General features: G+C 44.4%; 1 protein-coding gene across 7 annotated transcripts in view; it reads left to right on the top strand.

Moving 5' to 3' along the window:
- Nucleotides 1-18,100, top strand: part of CTDSPL (CTD small phosphatase like) — a 121,144-nt gene that overhangs the window by 83,736 nt on the left and 19,308 nt on the right. For 5 of the 7 annotated variants that reach the window (XR_003971720.1, XM_030329374.1, XM_030329371.1 and 2 more), the window contains exons 2-4: nucleotides 771-925; nucleotides 10,132-10,164; nucleotides 16,655-16,756. Coding sequence is in view for 6 of the 7 variants with exons in the window: in XM_030329374.1 (XP_030185234.1) it covers nucleotides 771-925; nucleotides 10,132-10,164; nucleotides 16,655-16,756 (290 nt within the window). In the remaining variant the exon portion in view is untranslated. The remainder of the gene's footprint in view (nucleotides 1-770; nucleotides 926-10,131; nucleotides 10,165-16,654; nucleotides 16,757-18,100) is intronic. The other 2 variants (XM_030329375.1, XM_030329373.1) reach the window with 1 other exon arrangement.

Consider the following 18,100-nt stretch of genomic DNA (forward strand, 5'->3'; position numbering starts at 1 on the left):
TGACTTTCGGCAGCTTGTCTTGAGGCCCAGATAACAGAAAAGATAACCTCACTCCCTCCGGAGGGACAGGACAGGCCAGGGGGCGAGTCCATGGCACAGGGTCGCCCTGGGCTTCAGGAAGAGGGACTTTGCCCTGGCCAGCCTTGCCCCAGCCGAGCACGTGTTCTCTGTCCCACATCTGCTGTTTGTGTTTTAAGTGCAATGGAAGACTTCAGTCCTCCCATCAGTTACTTGACAGACGGCAGAGTTTAAGAAAGGGTCTTCATGCCCTCACACATCTTATTTCTTCACGAGGTCAGGGTTGGAGTTAGGAGTGTCCAAGGACCTAGCTTCAAAGTGACTCTTTCTTGGCACCCTGCACAGAGTAACGCTGCTCGGAGAGTGTCAAGTCTGACTTGTGCCTGAAAGGATCTTTGTTTTGGAGTAGTGCTTAGTCCTGGGTCGGGAGACTGTCTGCTGGGTTCAGGAATGCAGATGGGGCCTGACCCTGAGGCTGGGTCAGTTAATGAGCAAGCAACCCCCACCGGGCTGAGGTCAGAGGAGTTCTGTCGGCCAGCAGGCTTGGACTCCATCGACCAGCTGGCCCTCGAGGATTCGCATGTTGAATAACAATCCTTGAGCGTGACTTCCTGGGGCCCCTCATCTTCTTGTGCTGAGTAGGTCTCCTGGTATGGGGGCTCTGGGGGGCAACTGCACGTTCGAGTTTTCGCGTTGCATTACGGCCACGAGTATGTGCTGCAGTTGGCCGCAGTGTGCTTTTCTCTTTCCAGCATCCCAGTGCAACGTCAGCTTGAAGAAACAGAGGCACCGTGGCATCCTCAGCTCCTTCTTCTGCTGCTTCCGTGATTATAATGTGGAGGCCCCACCAGCCAGCGGCCCCAGTGTGCTTCCGCCGCTGGTGGAGGAGAACGGTGGGCTTCAGAAGGTCAGTGCTGGAGGGGACCTGTGCACTCAGCAGAGCCCCAGGAGCTGCAGGTCTGTCCCCCCCCCCACTGGTGAATATCCTGAATAAGAGTCTGGGATGGCGTGTGTCCAGCCACTCACTGTACAGCTCTGAAATTTCCAAAAAAGATCATGTGTTTTGTCAGAGGATGGGTCAGTCGTTCCCATTTAGCAAACGGAAGAACATATTTGATGAGAGTTGGAAGAATCCCTTCACATTTTTATAACATTCTGTCTTGGGAAGTTGGCTGCGTGAGATGGAGAGTTAAAGAACCAGTAGCAGAGAGAGAAATGGGAAGACAAATGAAGAAACAGAGGCATGGGAAAGAACCAATGCTAAGTATAAATGGATTCAACTACCTTGTTTAATAACACACGTATTTATTACACATTCTTTTATATGCAGCAGATGAAAAATCCTAAGTCAGATTTTCACAGTACGTAAAGAAAAACTAAACTCCACCCACATGCTGCCTAGTGGACGTATCTATCCTAAACAAAGCGACTCAGAACAGTTAAAAGGGTGAGTAGAAAGATATCAGGCAAGTAGAAGCAAAAAGAGAGCAGGGATTACAACATTAATCTCAGTCAAATTAGAATTTCAGGTAAGAATCACTGCAAGAGGCAAAGAGGGATTATTCACTGTGAAGACAGTTGAGATTTTGAGGACACAAAACCCGTAAAACTTCATGTTCCAAATAATGTGAGTGAAGGACATGAGCAGGCATGTCACAAAATAGGAAACATAGGCCAGTAAACATGAAAAAATGTTCAGTATGGCTGTTAATCAAAGAAAAGCAAACCGAAGTGTTGAGATAGCCCTTTCCACTTACCAAATTATTGAGGACATTTATAAAAATATTTGGATTCGGAGGAGGGTAGTGAGTGACAAAGGGGTTAGACGATATAAATCAGTTATTTGTAGCCATGTTAATTGGTTACAACTTTCTGGAAGGAAATTTAGCAATATAATCTTAAAGCCCTAGAAATTATTTATTGGCATAATTATGGATTATTGAACTACAACACACTATCCAGCACAGATCGTAATGTTGCAAAATTGTAAGCAACCTGATGATCAACAATAGAAAATAGAAAACCCATAGAATAAGCCTATACTCAAATAGTATGCAGCTATTAAAAATTACCTCTCGTAGGGGCGCCTGGGTGGGTGGCTCAGTGGGTTAAGCATCCAACTTTTGATTTTGGCTCAGGTCATGATCCCAGGGTCATGGGATCGAGCCCAATGTCAGGCTCTGCACTGAGTGTGGTGCCTGCTTATGATTCTCTCTCTCCCTCTGCCCCTCCCCCCCACTCATGCTTTCTCTCTCTCTGTCTCTAAAATAAATAAACAAATAGGGGATAAAAGACTTCAATGTAGCAGGTGAGTATATTTATAAGTATATATACATAGTCCTACATGCACACACAGGCATTCATAAGACTAGAATGATATATGCCGAAACATGAAGAGACTATCTCGCACTGGTGGGATTATGTATAGGATGTTCTCCCCTCTCCTGTGCTTCATTTCTTTCTTTCTTTTTTCTTGTAGCTTTTCCCAATTTTCACAAAATAAGCTGAAATTACTTTGGGGACTAGAAAGTAAATTATTTTTAAAGTACATATGAATGGAAGGAGAAGGGTTCTGGGAAGATGACAGCCTGAGCACATGGCTCTGACCGTTGAAATTCTGTCTCTGGATAAACCCAGTGAGCCTGCTGGTGGAATCCGGAAAGCGCAGTAAGGCTTCTGGTTTTGCTGACATCTCCAGGGGAAGGAACAGGCGCAGGATTCATCCTCTCTGAGCCTCAGTGAGAAGCAGGAAGCCACCAACAGAGGAAAATGCTTGCCTCTCTTGGAGTCCTAGGACAGAGACTGGAAATGGATGGTCCCATGAGGTGCACTGGCCAGCAAGAGCTGTGGATCCCCTCGGAAAGGGCCCTCACTACCCACGTGATGTGTGTGGTCCTTGGAGGGGCTGTACTGAGGAGCTGAATTGCTTTCACTTCTTGTGCCCTAAAGCAGCCCACTAGGTGCAGAGACTTTCTTCCTGTCCTTGTGGTTTGTCAGTTTGGGCTCTGCTGGACCGCAGAAACATTGCTCCTTGCCGGACATGGCAGTGCTCCCTCGTTTGCCACTGTGGAGAAGGTCCAAGTCGAAAAAGTACACTATGAGGCTCCCACTGAGGTAAAAGCAACAGAAGAGACAGAAGAGAACTTTAGTAGGCAACTCAGGAAAGGATACGTCAAGAAACGAATTTCGAGGACAAAAGTAACTTCTAGAACTTAAAAAAGAAATCCCATGATTTCTAAATATAAAAACTTAATAAACAAACTGAGAAAAAGGAGAATGAGGATGGTCACTGCTGAGGCCGGAATTAATGTTCTAGAGCAAGTGGAGAAAATATCTTTCAGTTCAGACCAGAAACACAGAGATGATCGTTGTGGGAGGAGGGGGGAAGGATAGGAAGAGGCATCGAGGAGAGCTAACATGCAAATAGGAATGCCAGGAAGAGAAAAGGTAGTAGAAGGAATTTTTCTTGAGCTGAAAAAAAGTATGAATATGTAGATTGTAAGGGCTTTCACCAAGTAAGTATACAGTGAGATTAGTGGGGCAGGTTAGGGGAGCACATGCCTGGATGTGTGCTGTTGAAATTCTGAAATTTAGGGGCACCCGGGGGGGCTGGTCAGCTGAGTGTCCGACTTCAACTCACGTCCTGATCTCACTGTTCGTAGGTTCGAGCCCCGCCCTGAGCTCTGCACTGACTGTGTGGAGCCTGCTTTGGATTCTCTCTCCCTCCCTCTCTCTGCCCTTTCCCTGCTCCCCGCCACCCCACTCTCTCCCTCTCAAAAAATAAATAAACTTTAAAAAAAAATTCTGAAATTTAAGTGTGAAGAGACAATCTGGCAAGCTACCAGAACGAGATATTTTCAAAAGAAAGAGAATTACAGCAGTACCAGACTTCTCATCAACAATACTGAAAGCCAGAAGACTGTGAAAAAAAATTTTACAGGCTATTGAGAGAAAAGAATTCCAGACCAAAAATTCTGTATGTGACCAAGATAGCATTTATCTGTTGAAGCAAAGGGAGTGCATTTTCAGACATGTCATGATTCAGAGAGGGGACCGAAAGAAGCCTGGGTGAGATTGATATTCCGTTATGATACAATTATAGAAGACGTAAGAATAAGTACCACCTGTTAGGAATAGAACCGTACAAGCAGCACAGTTAGGAAATAGATCCTGAAAATTCACAAGGAGTGAAAGGAGAAATGGGCAGCAACGTGAGTAGGCCGTCAAAATTGAGAAAGGGGGAAAAGAACAAACATCAATAGTAAACCTAACATAAAGAGGCATAAAACCCAAGTTCAGTGAACCAGATTCCCCTCACAAAAGACCACGACCATATCAGATTGGCTTGACAAATTCATCTGTATGCTGTTTCCAAGAATAGACCTGCATCAGATAGGAACGATTTTGGCAGCAAGGAAAAGAAAACTGAGAAATAATAGCTTAAACAAATAGGGGATTATTTTCTCACATAAAAAGCCTGAGTCTGGCGGTTGCCGGGGTTAGTTTAGGTGCCCGATGATGCCATCAGGGACCCAGGTTCTTTCTGTTCTTCCGTCTTTCCATTTTTCCGCTCCACCGTCCTTGGCACGGTTGCTCTCATCCCCATGCTTGTTTATTATCCCAGAGTCACAGACTTCAGACAGCATATCCACATCCGAGGGAAGAAGGGGGGGAGGAGTACCCCCACCTAGGCCGCTTGTATGGGAAGTCAGTGCCCTCACAGAAAACCCGAGGGTACGTCTCCTTCTGTCTTCATGGCCAGAACTTTGTCACACGGCTGCCCTCTGGCAGCAAGGGAAGGGAGGCCCAAAAGGGGAAGACTTTAGACTGGCATATTCCTGCCCTCCGCAGAATCAGAGCTCTCTCACAAAGGAGAAAGGAGAAATGACTGCTGAGTCAACGTGCTAGTCGGTGTGGGCTCGGTTAGGCCATAGGCACAACCTCCAGACCTCAGAGGCTTCAAACGGTAAAAGTCTGTTTTTCACTCACGATACACGTTGATCGTGGATTAGCTGTGGCACTTGTCCAGTAGATCTATAATGTGAGCCACCTGTGTTGTTTAAATTTTTCTAGTAGCCTCATTCTTAAAAATATTTCTTAAAAGTTGAAATTGCTCTTGGGGCGCCTGGGTGGCGCAGTCGGTTAAGCGTCCGACTTCAGCCAGGTCACGATCTCGCGGTCCGTGAGTTTGAGCCCCGCGTCAGGCTCTGGGCTGATGGCTCAGAGCCTGGAGCCTGTTTCCGATTCTGTGTCTCCCTCTCTCTCTGCCCCTCCCCCGTTCATGCTCTGTCTCTCTCTGTCCCAAAAATAAATAAAAAGCGTTGGAAAAAAATTAAAAAAAAAAAAAAAAGTTGAAATTGCTCTTAATAATACATTTGATTTAACCAAAGACCTCCAAAATATTATTTCAACATGTAATCAATAGAAAAAAACTATCAATGAGATAAAATTTATACTCTTGTTATCTTACTAATTCTTCAAAATCTGATATGCATTTTATACCTATAGCGCATCTTAACTTAGCTCTAACCACCTTTTCACAGGGTCAGTAGCCACATGTGACTCATAGCTACCGCTATCAGATTGCGTAATGTAGCTCATCCTCATTCATGGACTTAGACTGAGGAAGGCCCCATCTTTTTTGCTTTCGTCGTTGCCATAGCAGGAAAAGGGAGTGTGGTGAATCACACTGGCTCTTAAAGTCTTCACTCAGAAGTAACATGCCTTGGGGTGCCCAGCTGGCTCAGTCGGTTGAGCATCTGACTCTTGATCTCAGCTCAGATCATGCTCTCAGGGTTCGAGCCCCACATTGGGCTCCATGCTGGGCATGAAGCCTACTTAAAAAAAAAAAAAAAAAAAAAAGAAGTCACATGCCTCATTTTAACTTACATCTTCTTGGCCAAAGCAATTCACATAACTATGCGTAACTTCAAGGAGCATGGAAGTGCAGTCCTACCGTGTGCCCAGAAAGAAAACTGGAATTACTATTACAGTAGATGACTAGTAGTTTCTGACCCAACGTCTAATATACGGTGGTTTTTAAAAGATGGAAAATAGATGGGCAAAATGGAAAAAGCAGATCCGATAACCAGAAAGCAAAGGTGACAAAATCAGTATCAGACAAAATTCGAGGCCAAAAACAAACAAGAGAAAGAGGGACGTTTTCTAATGATAATAGGTCTGATACATCAAGTGTGTAATAGCCATAACCTTTGTATACTAATCAACAATATAGACAAATATGTAGAAGAAAACCACTTAAATACGATAAAAAACTGTCTTCTAGAAATACAGGGTGCCTGGCCGGCCTAGTTAGTGTAGTGGGCGACTCTTGATCTCAAGAGTTGTAGCTTTGAGCCCCGTGTTGGCTGTAGAGATTACTTAAAAATAAAATCTTTTTTTGGGATGAGCACTGGGTGTTGTATGGAAACCAATTTGACAATAAATTTCATATATTAAAAAAAATAAAAAAATAAAATAAAATAAAATAAAATCTTTGGGGCGCCTGGCTGCCTCAGTCACAAGAGTATGTGACTCTTGCTCTCAGAGTTGTGGGTTCAAGCCCCACACTGGGTATAGAGATTACTTAAATAAATAATATTTTTTTAATAAAATAAAATATTTAATAAATAAATACAGCAAACCACATAGGAAAATCTCTGGCAGTTTCTGGCTAATGTAAGAAGATAAGAAAATGAAACAATTGATATAAATATGAAAAACATTGGAGTTTAGCTTTATTTGCATATGACATGATTATTTACATAGAAACCCCAAAATACTTCAAAAAAATGGAATCATTAAAAGGTTTTGCTCTGGTAGCTCTTAGTTATGGAGAAATGTGTTAGGTTTCTAGATAAGACTTAAACTTTATATAGAAGAAATAATGTCGAAGAATAGCTGAGAAAATTTTGGGAAAAAAATCATGAAAAGATGACTTCCCTTAACCTTACTCTACATTGGTGTGGAAAAACCTATTCGTGGAATTTATATGATGAGATTCCACTGTAAGCCCTGTTGCGGCCCCAAATTCTAACGTGTTCCCTCGGTGAGCTTTCCTCGTACTCTCCCTCCCCCAATTTAAATCATTGCTTTAGAGAATCGCCATTAGCAAAAGGACCATCGTTGGTACCCTAGGCCTGTGAAGGATTCAAACAAAGAGAAGAATCACGGCTGTCTTGGTAAAAGTTTTAATTTAAAAATAGTATTTGCCTAGGTGAAGTGGCATGGGAAAATGGTGGCGTACCTCTGGCAGGTTTCTTGGAGTAGCTGGCTGTATATATGAGAGAATAAAGGCCTTTCAGGGCAGTTCTCTGGCAGAGCTAAGCTTACCCGGACTCAGTATTCATTCCTGGACTTCCTTCACTTAGGTTTGTCACAATTGCTTTTCAAAGAATTAACTCTAAGTAATGCATCATTTGCATTGCACTTACTATTCGGTCTGTAAGACCAGACCCCACAGAAAGAACCTATCAAAGTGGGGCAGCTACTGCCCTCCGTCTCACTCAGCTTGGTCAGGACAACTGGAACACAGCCCAGGCACATTAGATGTGGAAGCTGGTTCTAGGCCCATCTCTATCGCTGGCCCCCAGCTCTCCCTGCCTCTTGGAACTCAGCATGCCAGAAGCAGAGAGAAGGCTGTGGACAGAGTGCAACAGGTGGCATCTAGGGTTCTACCCACATTACCTATTCGCTTTGTCCTGGAGAAATGCTTCAGCAGCAGTGGCCTAGAGTGGCAACCATTGCCTCCATCACAGTGACAACCTGGACCTGCACGCCAGTTGCCCAAAATAAAAGGGTGTGCAGCCCCTGACGAGAGGCAAGAAGAAGTCAGCGCCCAGGAGACTCCAATGGCCCAGACCACGGAGGACTAATCAGGGAGAGGACAGAGGAGAGGGATTGCCGAACACTCCCTAATACGTGCATACCCCATGTGCGCGCGCAAACTTCCGGGGTGATTTTCCAGCCCAAACATCTGTCCAGAATAGCACCTTCGGTCCTAGCCTATGTTTTGCCAAGCCCTTCAGGCATTTGCTGTTGTTATCTCTTCCTTCACTGATGTGCTCATCTTGTCTGAAGGTACACCTGTGTGTTGGGCTGTTTGTAGCCTCCCACTAGTGCAGTGGTCCTCACTTAGAGATGATTTTGCCCCCTAGAGAACATCTGACAACACCTAGAGACATTTTCGATTGTCGCTCCAGGAGTTCTACTGGCATCCGGTGGGTAGAGGCCAGGGATGCTGTGGAACATCTTACAATGCTCAGGACAGCCCTCACAGCAAAGAGTTACCAGGCCCAGAATGTCAGTAGCCCCAGGGTTGAGAAACTCTCCTCTGTCGTGACCCAGCAGGCTTGTGAGCTTCTGCTTAAAGTCTCCCCACCAAGAGCAGCCACCTCCTAGATCCAGATGTTGGGACTAATATTACTTAAGAGCTTCTGAAGTGAACTTCTCTGCAGAAGTTCTTAAAAATGGATTTGATTTGATTGCACCTTTGTGTCGGAGAGCAGCACAGCTCTGCCTTGAATAATGGCAGAAGGCAGTTTAGGATCCTTAAGGCAAGCCCCAAGTGTCCTGAAAAAGGAAAGAGCCATCAAGAGGATCTCGAGAGGAAACAGGAGTTGCTGTTACTCGGCAGAGGTGGTAACGAGGGCTGCACATAATCAAGAAGTTGCTAACTGGTGTTTAGAGTCAGAGCAGAGCCCAAAGAGGTGCCAGCCACCTGCCACTGTCAGCAATCTGGTTTGACCCCTTCCCATGAGACCCTGGTCACAAGCCACGCCCTCAGTAAAGATGGATACACTTTTCACAATAGTTCCATGTGGGAGACCAGGAAACAGTCTCATATCTCCTCATCGGGAACTGTGATGCTGGTATTTATTGCCTCCCATCCTTCCATCTAAAAAAGAAGAAACAGAAACTGGAACTGCTCAGTGGAGATAATGGAGAAGAAGTGTTATTTTGTTAGCATTTATTAATGATGCTAAAATAAAATGTTTTGGAGTGCCTGGATGGCTCGGTCAGTTAAGCATCCGATTCTTGATTTCTGCTCGGGTCATGATCTCACGGTTTGTGAGTTCAAGCCCTGCATTGCACTGACAGTGTGGAGCCTGCTAAGGATTCTGTCTCCCTCTCTCTCTGCCCTTCCTGTGCATGCACTCTCTCTCTCTCAAAATAAATAAATAAGCTTAAAAAAAATAAAAATGAAATGTTTCCATCAACCGGGTTTGGAATGGCTGGCATTCCAGGGTTGCAGAATGGGTGAGGCCCCACTTTGAGGCCTGAATTTTCTTAACACTCCCTGCAAATACAGGTTCTGTTCCCCTTAAAGGGGACTCTGTCTCCACCGCTATGGCCTCAGAGGGAATTTCTTGTGCCTTGCCTTGTCCCCTCTGTCCAGTCCTCCTCTAGAAGAAAACCTGGAGTGACCAGGGGATTCCTTGTAATCTGATAAACTAGTCTTCCTTCCTCTACATATTGTATTGACTTAAGGCTTAGTCTTTTTAGGGAATAGCTAACTTAAAAACAAGAAATAAGGCAGCTACTAGAGGGATTAATGGATCAAAGTAGTATATGGGCTTTTGTGTTTATTTTTCAATTAAGGATTAAATTCCTGGGAGTAAGGGAGGCACCATTTAAATAAGCAAGATTAGGGGCACCTGGGTGGCTCAGTCGGTTGAACGTCTGACTTCGGTTCAGGTCACGATCTCACCCTTCGTGGGTTCGAGCCCCGCCTCGGGCTCTGTGCTGTCAGCCTGGAGCCTGCCTCACATTCTGTATCTCCCACTTTCTCTCTGCCTCTGCCCTGCTTGTGCTCTCTCGCTCTCAAAAATAAATAAGAAACATTAAGAAAAACGTTTAAACACGCAAGATTAATGAGCCTCAGGAACCCAGCCTGGTTTGTCAGGGGTGGGGGTGTCTGGGAGGCAGAGTGGAGCCCAGTGCCCTAATTGGAAAATCGTTGGGTTCCTCCTGTTCATTGAACACCACCAGGGTGCAGAGAACAGGAAATCATAGGGCTGCCGTACTCAAGAGTGCTTTGAAGTTTCTTTTGAGTATATGATCTGCTTACTTCTTTTCAAACCTGACAATGATTTCTTTTTTCTTTTTCCTTAGGGTGACCAGAGGCAGGTCATTCCCATACCAAGTGTATGTATATTTATCAAATTTTATTTAAACACGTGTAGAATCTTGTAGCTTTGGGCCTACTAATATAAATGGTTATTTAAATGTTCTTGCATACATTGAGTTTTAGCATATGGTACAAACAGCTCTGTTCTGTTGAAAAGTGAAGCTACATTTTAAACTGTGAGTAGAAGGTTTCTCAGGAACAGCAGGACAACCAGCATCTAGTCACCAAATTCTCACCTTTCCTTTTGTTCTGCGAAGGGCCTCCAAGCTAAGGCGGCCTGCTGCCCTTCCCCACCCCCAGCACCTCAGCCCCAGCTCCATAGACTGGGAGAACAAACTTTTGCCCAGATGTAGGATTCTGCAGCAGGCTGTGTCCCAGGGGGCTCCTCCAGCCCATGTCCTGGGTGAGCAGACCGTTTATGATTTACTCAGCAGGGTCAGTAGCTTGGCCTTGGCTCTAAGATCAGAAAAAAATTGCCCCAATTGTATTCCCTGAACTTGAAGCTGTTCCAGCTGGGCACTCCTGTGGGCCACCATTTCTCTCTCCAGCCTCGGAATCTGGGAGAGGAGCCCCACCAGTGGTCAACGTCGGCACGGGCCACCCCTCAGACATCCACTGTCCCCGCTGTCCCTGCTCTTCCTCCTGCTCTGACAGCAAGAGCCATTGAGCCTGAGGCTAAGCCGGCAAGAAACAGACCAGTGACCGACTCTCCAAAGAGACTTGCGCCAGAGATGTCCGTATCCAACAAGACCTTTTAAACAGTCCTGTGTCCTTATGGGAGGATTTAGATTTTAAAAGATGTCCATAAATTGATTCTTTAATCCCTAAAGAGTCTCTGATTCAGATTGTTTGATTCACATCTGTGCATCTAACTTTCCTTGGACTTTTTTATCTCACAGAGAAGAGTGGATTTCATTACTACAGGTTGACTCCAAATTTGGTAATGAGTCTCACTTATAAACTAATAAATTGCCCCCTAATTTTTTGATAATTCCATTTTTCTCAGGACTTTAACTCTCCATTGATTAACAAGCTTCAAGGGTTTGTGGAGTAGTTCTGACTTCACCAGCATGCCTGGAAGTCAGGCTTTGTCAGGAAGACCGACTTGATTCAAAAAGATTGATCAGGCAGCAGGGCTTCTCATCCGGTGTTTGAGTAGGATACCCAGTGGGATTGTTACCAGAGGTCTCCTTTTAACCGTTATGCAAAGTAATTTCATACATTTCTTCCTACAGGATACCTACATCAAATATGTGACAGGTGCCACCTCTCCCCCTACCTGTGATACTCCCATAGCACTGGTTTTTCTCAAAGTTCATTAAGTGCCAAACCAAGCATTTGTCAGGGTAAAACTCTGCCGCGGAAAATGACCCTTTCCCCACAAATCTCAACACATTCTAGAATCCCAGAATGAAATAGCCAAGGGGAAAAAGATCCCTTATATAATTTAGTGCGGTGTTAGATCAATACACTGCTGGCTCCTTCCTACAAATAAGAGTCTAGGTCAGCCCTCGTGAATCTCTGAAATATCTTGCAGAAAAACAAAGCCTAGCTAAAGTAACTTGCATCATTGAGTGAGAGCTTCCAGAAAAGCAGTCTACCGATGGGCATGCACGACTGAGCCCAAGTCCAGTTCAGCCCCAGGATTCGAGACTTGGGATCCCCTGCAGAATCTGTACGCACATGGCAAGGCCACAAATCACATAAATGAAATAGCCGTGCCCTTTCTGGATCACAGGGGACCCGGTGGGTGCCGGGAGCCCCTGTGAGCTTGGGGTGCCGTACTGTAGGGCCAGAAATCCAGGCTTGTGCTAATCCCAAACCAGGGCCTACAGCCTCTTGAAAGCTGTTTCCAGGCCCTGAAGGTGAAAGGTACCCCTGAGCCTGTGGGTGCCCAGTGTAGTTCTGGCTGGAGCCCACTCCCCCCCACCCCACCCCCACCTCCGCATCTCTGCTTCCCGCCATGCCTCTCTTATTTCATTGTCATGCTACTCTCTTAATGTGTGCAGCTTTGGTCTTTTGATTTTTTACTAAGCAATAATTCAAGCTCATAGTTTTAAAAAATACTGTAAGAATAAAGTAGAAAGAAGAAAAAATCTCCCAACATGGGCCTCATCCCTGAAATAATCACTTTTAATATTTGTTATGTATCCTTCCAGAAATTTTCTAAATAAACACAACCATATTCACACAAATGAGAATTTTGCAAGGTATTTTTTTGCTTTAAACAATATACTTTGAACATCTTTCCAAATATCAGTGCATAGTGATCTGCCTCATTGTTTTACTCGTCCTTGATGGCATTTACTTTGTTTCTACTTCTCAACTATTACTAATACTTCTCTTAGGAATATTCTTGTGCACGTATGTTTATGGACTTGAGTTATAATATCTGTTGTGATCAGTTCCTAATTGTAGAAATGCTAGATCAAAGGATATAACTTACATCTTGGGTAGATTAAAGCCAAATTGTCCTCTGAAAGCCTAATTTACGTTCCCACCAGCAGTGTGTGGGATTGCCCATTCCCTTATCAGAAATGACAATAATCAAATATTTAATTTTTGCTGATCTGTGAGTAAAGAATAGTGTATCAATTCATTGATTTGCATTTCTTTATGAATGAGTATGAACATCTTTTCACAAGTTTATTGTCCATATGTCTTTCTGCCTCCCTATCCATTTCTTTTAGAGTTTATACTGTTATCTTTTTAATTTCAAGGAAATTAGGACTTTCCCCCCATTTTATGGTATATCTTTTGGCCTTGTTTATAATCATTTTGGCCACAAAGAAGTTTAATTTTATACAGGCAAATGTTTTAATCTTATCCCTTATGGCTCCTGGTTTTTTATGTCACACTTAGAAAGATCTCCCCACTCTATGACTGTGACCCATATTTTCTCCTAGCGTTTTAATGGTTTTATCTCTACACTTAAATCTGTGATCCATCTGGAATTCACGTTGGTGTAAGGCGTTAAGTAGTGATCCGGCTTTATTGCCTTTTCCGAGTGGCAAGTCACATGTCTCGACACTATTTATTGATTAATCCATCTTTTTGTACACCTGTTGAAAATGACATTTTTATCTGGACTTGATGTTACAACATTCCGCTTAGTAACGTTTGTTGCCCAGCCGTCAGCTGGGATTTGGGGCCCTCCACACATCTTATTGGAAGCCTCGTGGGCTATCCAATAATAAAAGTCAGGTAGTAAAGGATAAGGAAAAGAAGCAGAGGGCCAGCTTTAGAATCCCCTGAAGTTTGGGTGGCCTTGGCTGAAGGTGAGAGTTCAAATGCTTTGGCCCCAGCAAGGAATGCGGAATGTGACTGGGGCTGTGACCCGATTCCTCCCATTGCTGCTCTTGGAGGAATCTCACTCTCGATGCTCACGGTGCAAGGTTGACAGTGTAGCTGAGTCACGACGGTGCGAGAGGAGAATAAGAGGAGAAATATGTTTTCTAGCAATTACATTTCTGCTCTGTGTGCCTAAGCCTGTTAGTAAACAGTAGTGTACTTTTTTCCCACCAAACCTTATGGAGAACCTATCGGCAAAACGATTATGATTAAAAATGGTCTAGAGTTTCCTTCGCCTCCTCCCACAGAATCCCTGAGATCTCTGCCCTCAGCTCTGAGGCTTGGGGAGCACAGTGTGCAGACTGTGAGCCTGGGACTCTTATGTGCAGAAACCCCAATCTAGTGTGCCAAGAACGTTTCCGCCTCTAAGACCTGTGAGGGTAAGTGGGATGGGTGCCCCGGGAACCTGAGAGTTAACTATTCATGGCTGCCAGTTCACTACCGAGGTTGGAAAATTCCAGATCTTCTCCCAGGAAGAGAACTGGAATGAATGCCCTCCCTAAATCTTAGAGGGCAAACCAAGGTTCCTTCCCCCCCCCGCACCCCCCCCCCCACATTTTTGCTCCCTACCCTCACCCTCTCCATCCCCCTGGCAGTGTCCTCCGTGTACTTTGGAGCAAGAGGTTTGTATGAAAAGGCTCTTCTTGATGTAACTGGTGTCTCTCTTGTTCTCCAGTTTTTTGATGGCCTGGGAGAAAATTTGCCCCAGGACGTTTTTAGTTAATAATTCAAGCATCACCTGAACAGATCAATTGAAGTAACAAAGCACTATTGCAACTATATAGTGTCCTTGCGTGTTCCAAGGACACAGCTGTCCAGAAGAATTTTTACCAGTGGTCTGAGGAATTTGCATTAATCTAAAGCCAAGCTCTCAGAGAAGCTGTGTGTGTTTAGGAAGCGGGGCTGAGGGTTAATGGAACCCTCCTTACCCATTGTCCCCAGCCCCGCCTTGTTCTCTGCAGCACAAATGCTAAATCAGTAGCTTACTTATGAGGAGTCTCACCCTTCTCCCTCTTCTCTCTCTTCTCCCTCTTCTCTCTCTTCCAGTAGTACCTGAGGTCTTTTCTGTCCTGTTAACTCAGAGAGTGCTTGCAAAGTGTGGGTTAAATATGCTCAGAAAGTAATTTTTATTCTCGGGTCCGGAAAATAACTGAGCCGCTTTTGGCGGATCTTTGACGTTTTCAGATCTGCTAGGGATGGAATCATTTCCATCCCTAGAGCCTTATTTCCCAGGGGAGCAATTACATAAAGTTTAAATGTTGTTTTAGTATATAAATGCATAGAGACTGGACAGACATGCACCGAACTGAAAAGAGGGGCACCCGCGAGAGGAATGGGGAGCAGGGAAAAGGAAATAGTTGTCTCTTGCGTGTCTGTATTCTTTACAATGAGAATGTGTTTTTATTACATAATCGTGTGATAAGAAATTAAATTTTATTCTGGTCACAAGCATGCTTTCTGCTGTGGCCCAAACAACAGAAATAGCTCAAACCCTCTTTATTATGTTCACTTACAGAGCTCACCATATTCTGCCTTTTTGAAACACTGAATACAAAACTTCTTCTTGCGAGTTTATTGTAATGTTTCTAGCACCCTGCTGGCTTGCTGATTTCACTATAAAGTGAAAGACAGAATCCTTTTTAGGACCCTGAATCCCATGTCCCATGTCCAAGGTGCATCTCCTCCCGGTGCTACTGGGAGTACTGGGGAGGGAATACTGCTTGGTGAACTTTAATTAGAGCCAAGGGAGTTGGGAGGACGTGAAGGCTTTTTCTTCTAGATGATGTTGGACAGGAGGAAACACCCACTGGAGAGAGCCCCTATCGAATTAGAATCACCACTCAGCCCTAGACCAGTTGATCGTCACGCTTGCAAATTTACCTACCCGGTTGACTTCCTGTGTTCCGTTCACTAGTGAACCAGCTAAAGTCCAAAATTAACCCTGGATCTTGACTAATATTCACTGTAACCTCCCGTCGCCCCTCCTCCAAAAAAGGAGATAATCCATTCAAAAGGGAATACTTCTTGATTTCATTTTTTTCTTGTTTTGTTTTGGGGTTTGTTTTGATAAGCTAAATTTTCTGTTCTTCAGTGGCTAGGGACACAGTTTTTTTGTGTGTGTTTTGTTTTGCATTAAATATTGAACAGAGTTTGACCTTCTTCCAGGAGAGAAAATTAGCTAGTTAACATTGGGTACGGAATATGCCACAAAGTAAACTAAAGTACTTGGAATCACTTCTAGAATGAGGCAAAACCCAAAGAAATAAAACTCTAAATCACGAATGACTTTGGCTGCCGATATCCAGCAGCTTATTAACTCTTTACAGCCTCTTTACCACAAGATTAGAGTCAGCTACTGCAAAGACATAAATAGGTTTTCTGATCCACAAACACCATGTGGATTAAAGTATAACCTCCAGAGACTAAGGATCCAAGGGGTAAGTGCTACCTTCACTCAGTACTGCAGTGGGGTGGACACAAGTCAGGGCCCTGTACCTGGACCACTTTTATTTCTGTTTTCTATTATTGGAAGTCCTTTTGGATTGCGCTTTGCTGGTGGATCCATAGGTCCTCTTCAAGTTTCTGAAAATTGTGGTCGTTAAAACAAACCAGCAAAAAACCACTACGGTTCCAGTATAGCTGTAAAATGTACTTCTATACCACAGGGAACTTCAGACAAAAACGATCCCCAGGAAATGGGCCTGTGTAGTTAGAATAGCTAATATAATTGAGTATTTATTTTGTGTAGCCCATTTTAATAATAACAGTAGCCACATGTATATACCAGGCAGAACACTGGGCATTTTACCACAGTTACAGCTGAGGGCAACAGCCTTCCATGGCAGGTAGTACTATCCCAATTCACAGCCAAGAAGAGACAGATCTGATACTCACACCCTGACTTGTCTGGTTCCAAAACTGAGGCCCTCCAGTAGCCATTCAGATAACGGCACATTATTTATTAAAACTTCAGTTGTAAACTACGTAGTCCTACTGTTTTTAATAACCTCCCATGATGTGCTTAATCAGGCATTTACATGTCTGATCTCATTTGTAACCTCGCTGACAACATGATACGGCGATAAGGGGATTGATTGGTTGGTATGTCTTCTACATAAAGGTAATAATACTGATTTTTTTTTTTTTTCACTTTAGCCACCAGCTAAATACCTCCTTCCAGAGGCGACGGTGCTTGACTATGGAAAGAAATGTGTGGTCATTGATTTAGATGAAACATTGGTGCACAGTTCATTTAAGGTAAATCAACATAAAAAGCAATCCATAACCTTTGTGATTTTGGTCACAGTGTGTTGGAAAAGGAAAAACAGAAAGGATGACATCACTGTTCATGAAGAAATCCCAGTAATAGTTGCTTATTACCTCCGGTGAACATAAACTCGAGTAGTTAAATACTACCTACTTAGTTTGGTGGGAAATGCTGGGCTGCCGGTGTCACTGAGACCCCATTCTTACCTATGAGGTTTGAGTTTTCCAACCCTCCAACCCCTGCAGAAATACTTCTCAGATGGCAAAAGGCGATCAATGTGCCAGTGCCCCAGGACACCACGGTGTGTTTGTGAAGGTAGCTAGAGTGCTGTATGTCTTATTGGAAGGGGCAGGGGAGGCACTGTTAAAACTGTCAAGCAACCTGCTGTCTTGGAAGTTTTCCGAGACCAATTTTTGAAAGATGTCCAACCCTGGAGAAGACTTCCAGAGTTACGGCCTCCGAGCAGGTTCAGCCATTTGTTTTGAGCTTTTTCATGACAGGAGGTAGCTGGGCTTTTTTTTTTTTTTTTACAAGCTTCATAGCTGAATGAGGATCCGTCCACTGTATGACTTCCCTCCTGAAGGGGGCGGGGCTGCAGCGATGTCACAGGGAGCATCGGACGGTCTCAGTCTCGTGTCTACCTCATTCCTCACTCCATCCCCTGACAGCACAAGTTACGAATCACCAAAGGGCCTCCGTGGGGAAATGGCTGTGGCTACGCTATTCAGAAATGACTTCATGAACCATCTCTCCATTTTTTGAAATGAGACAGGTTTTTTAAAAGAGGCAAATGAGGGGCGCCTGGGTGGCTCAGTCGGTCAGGCGACCGACTTCGGCTTGGGTCATGATCTCGCGGTTTGTGGGTTCGAGCCCCGCGTCGGGCTCTGTGCTGACAGCTCAGGGCCTGGAGCCTGCTTCAGATTCTGTGTCTCCCTCTCTCTGCCCCTCCCCTGCTTGTACTCTGTCACTCTCTCTCTCTCTCTCAAAAATAAATAAACATAAAAAAAAAATTTTTTTAAGGAGGCAAATGATGAGGGGTGCCTGGGTGGCTCAGTCAGTTAAGCATACAACTCTTGGTCTCAGCTCATGTCTTGATTTCAGGGTTGTGAGTTCAGGCCCAGTGAAAGCCTACTGAAAGGAAAAGAAAGAAAGAAAGAAAGAGAGAGAGAGAGAGAGAGGGAGAGAGAGAGGGAGGGAGGGAGGGAGGGGGGCAGAGTAGAAAGAAAGAACAAAGAATAACGAAACTCAAGAAATAAAGACGAAAGCAAAACCACACGTCTGTCGGCATTAGCGCTTCTCTGCCTCCTTTCTGGGATTCTGTTCGCTCTCCTCCT

This window comes from Lynx canadensis, chromosome C2, assembly GCF_007474595.2.
Source record: "Lynx canadensis isolate LIC74 chromosome C2, mLynCan4.pri.v2, whole genome shotgun sequence".
Lineage (NCBI taxonomy): Eukaryota > Metazoa > Chordata > Mammalia > Carnivora > Felidae > Lynx > Lynx canadensis.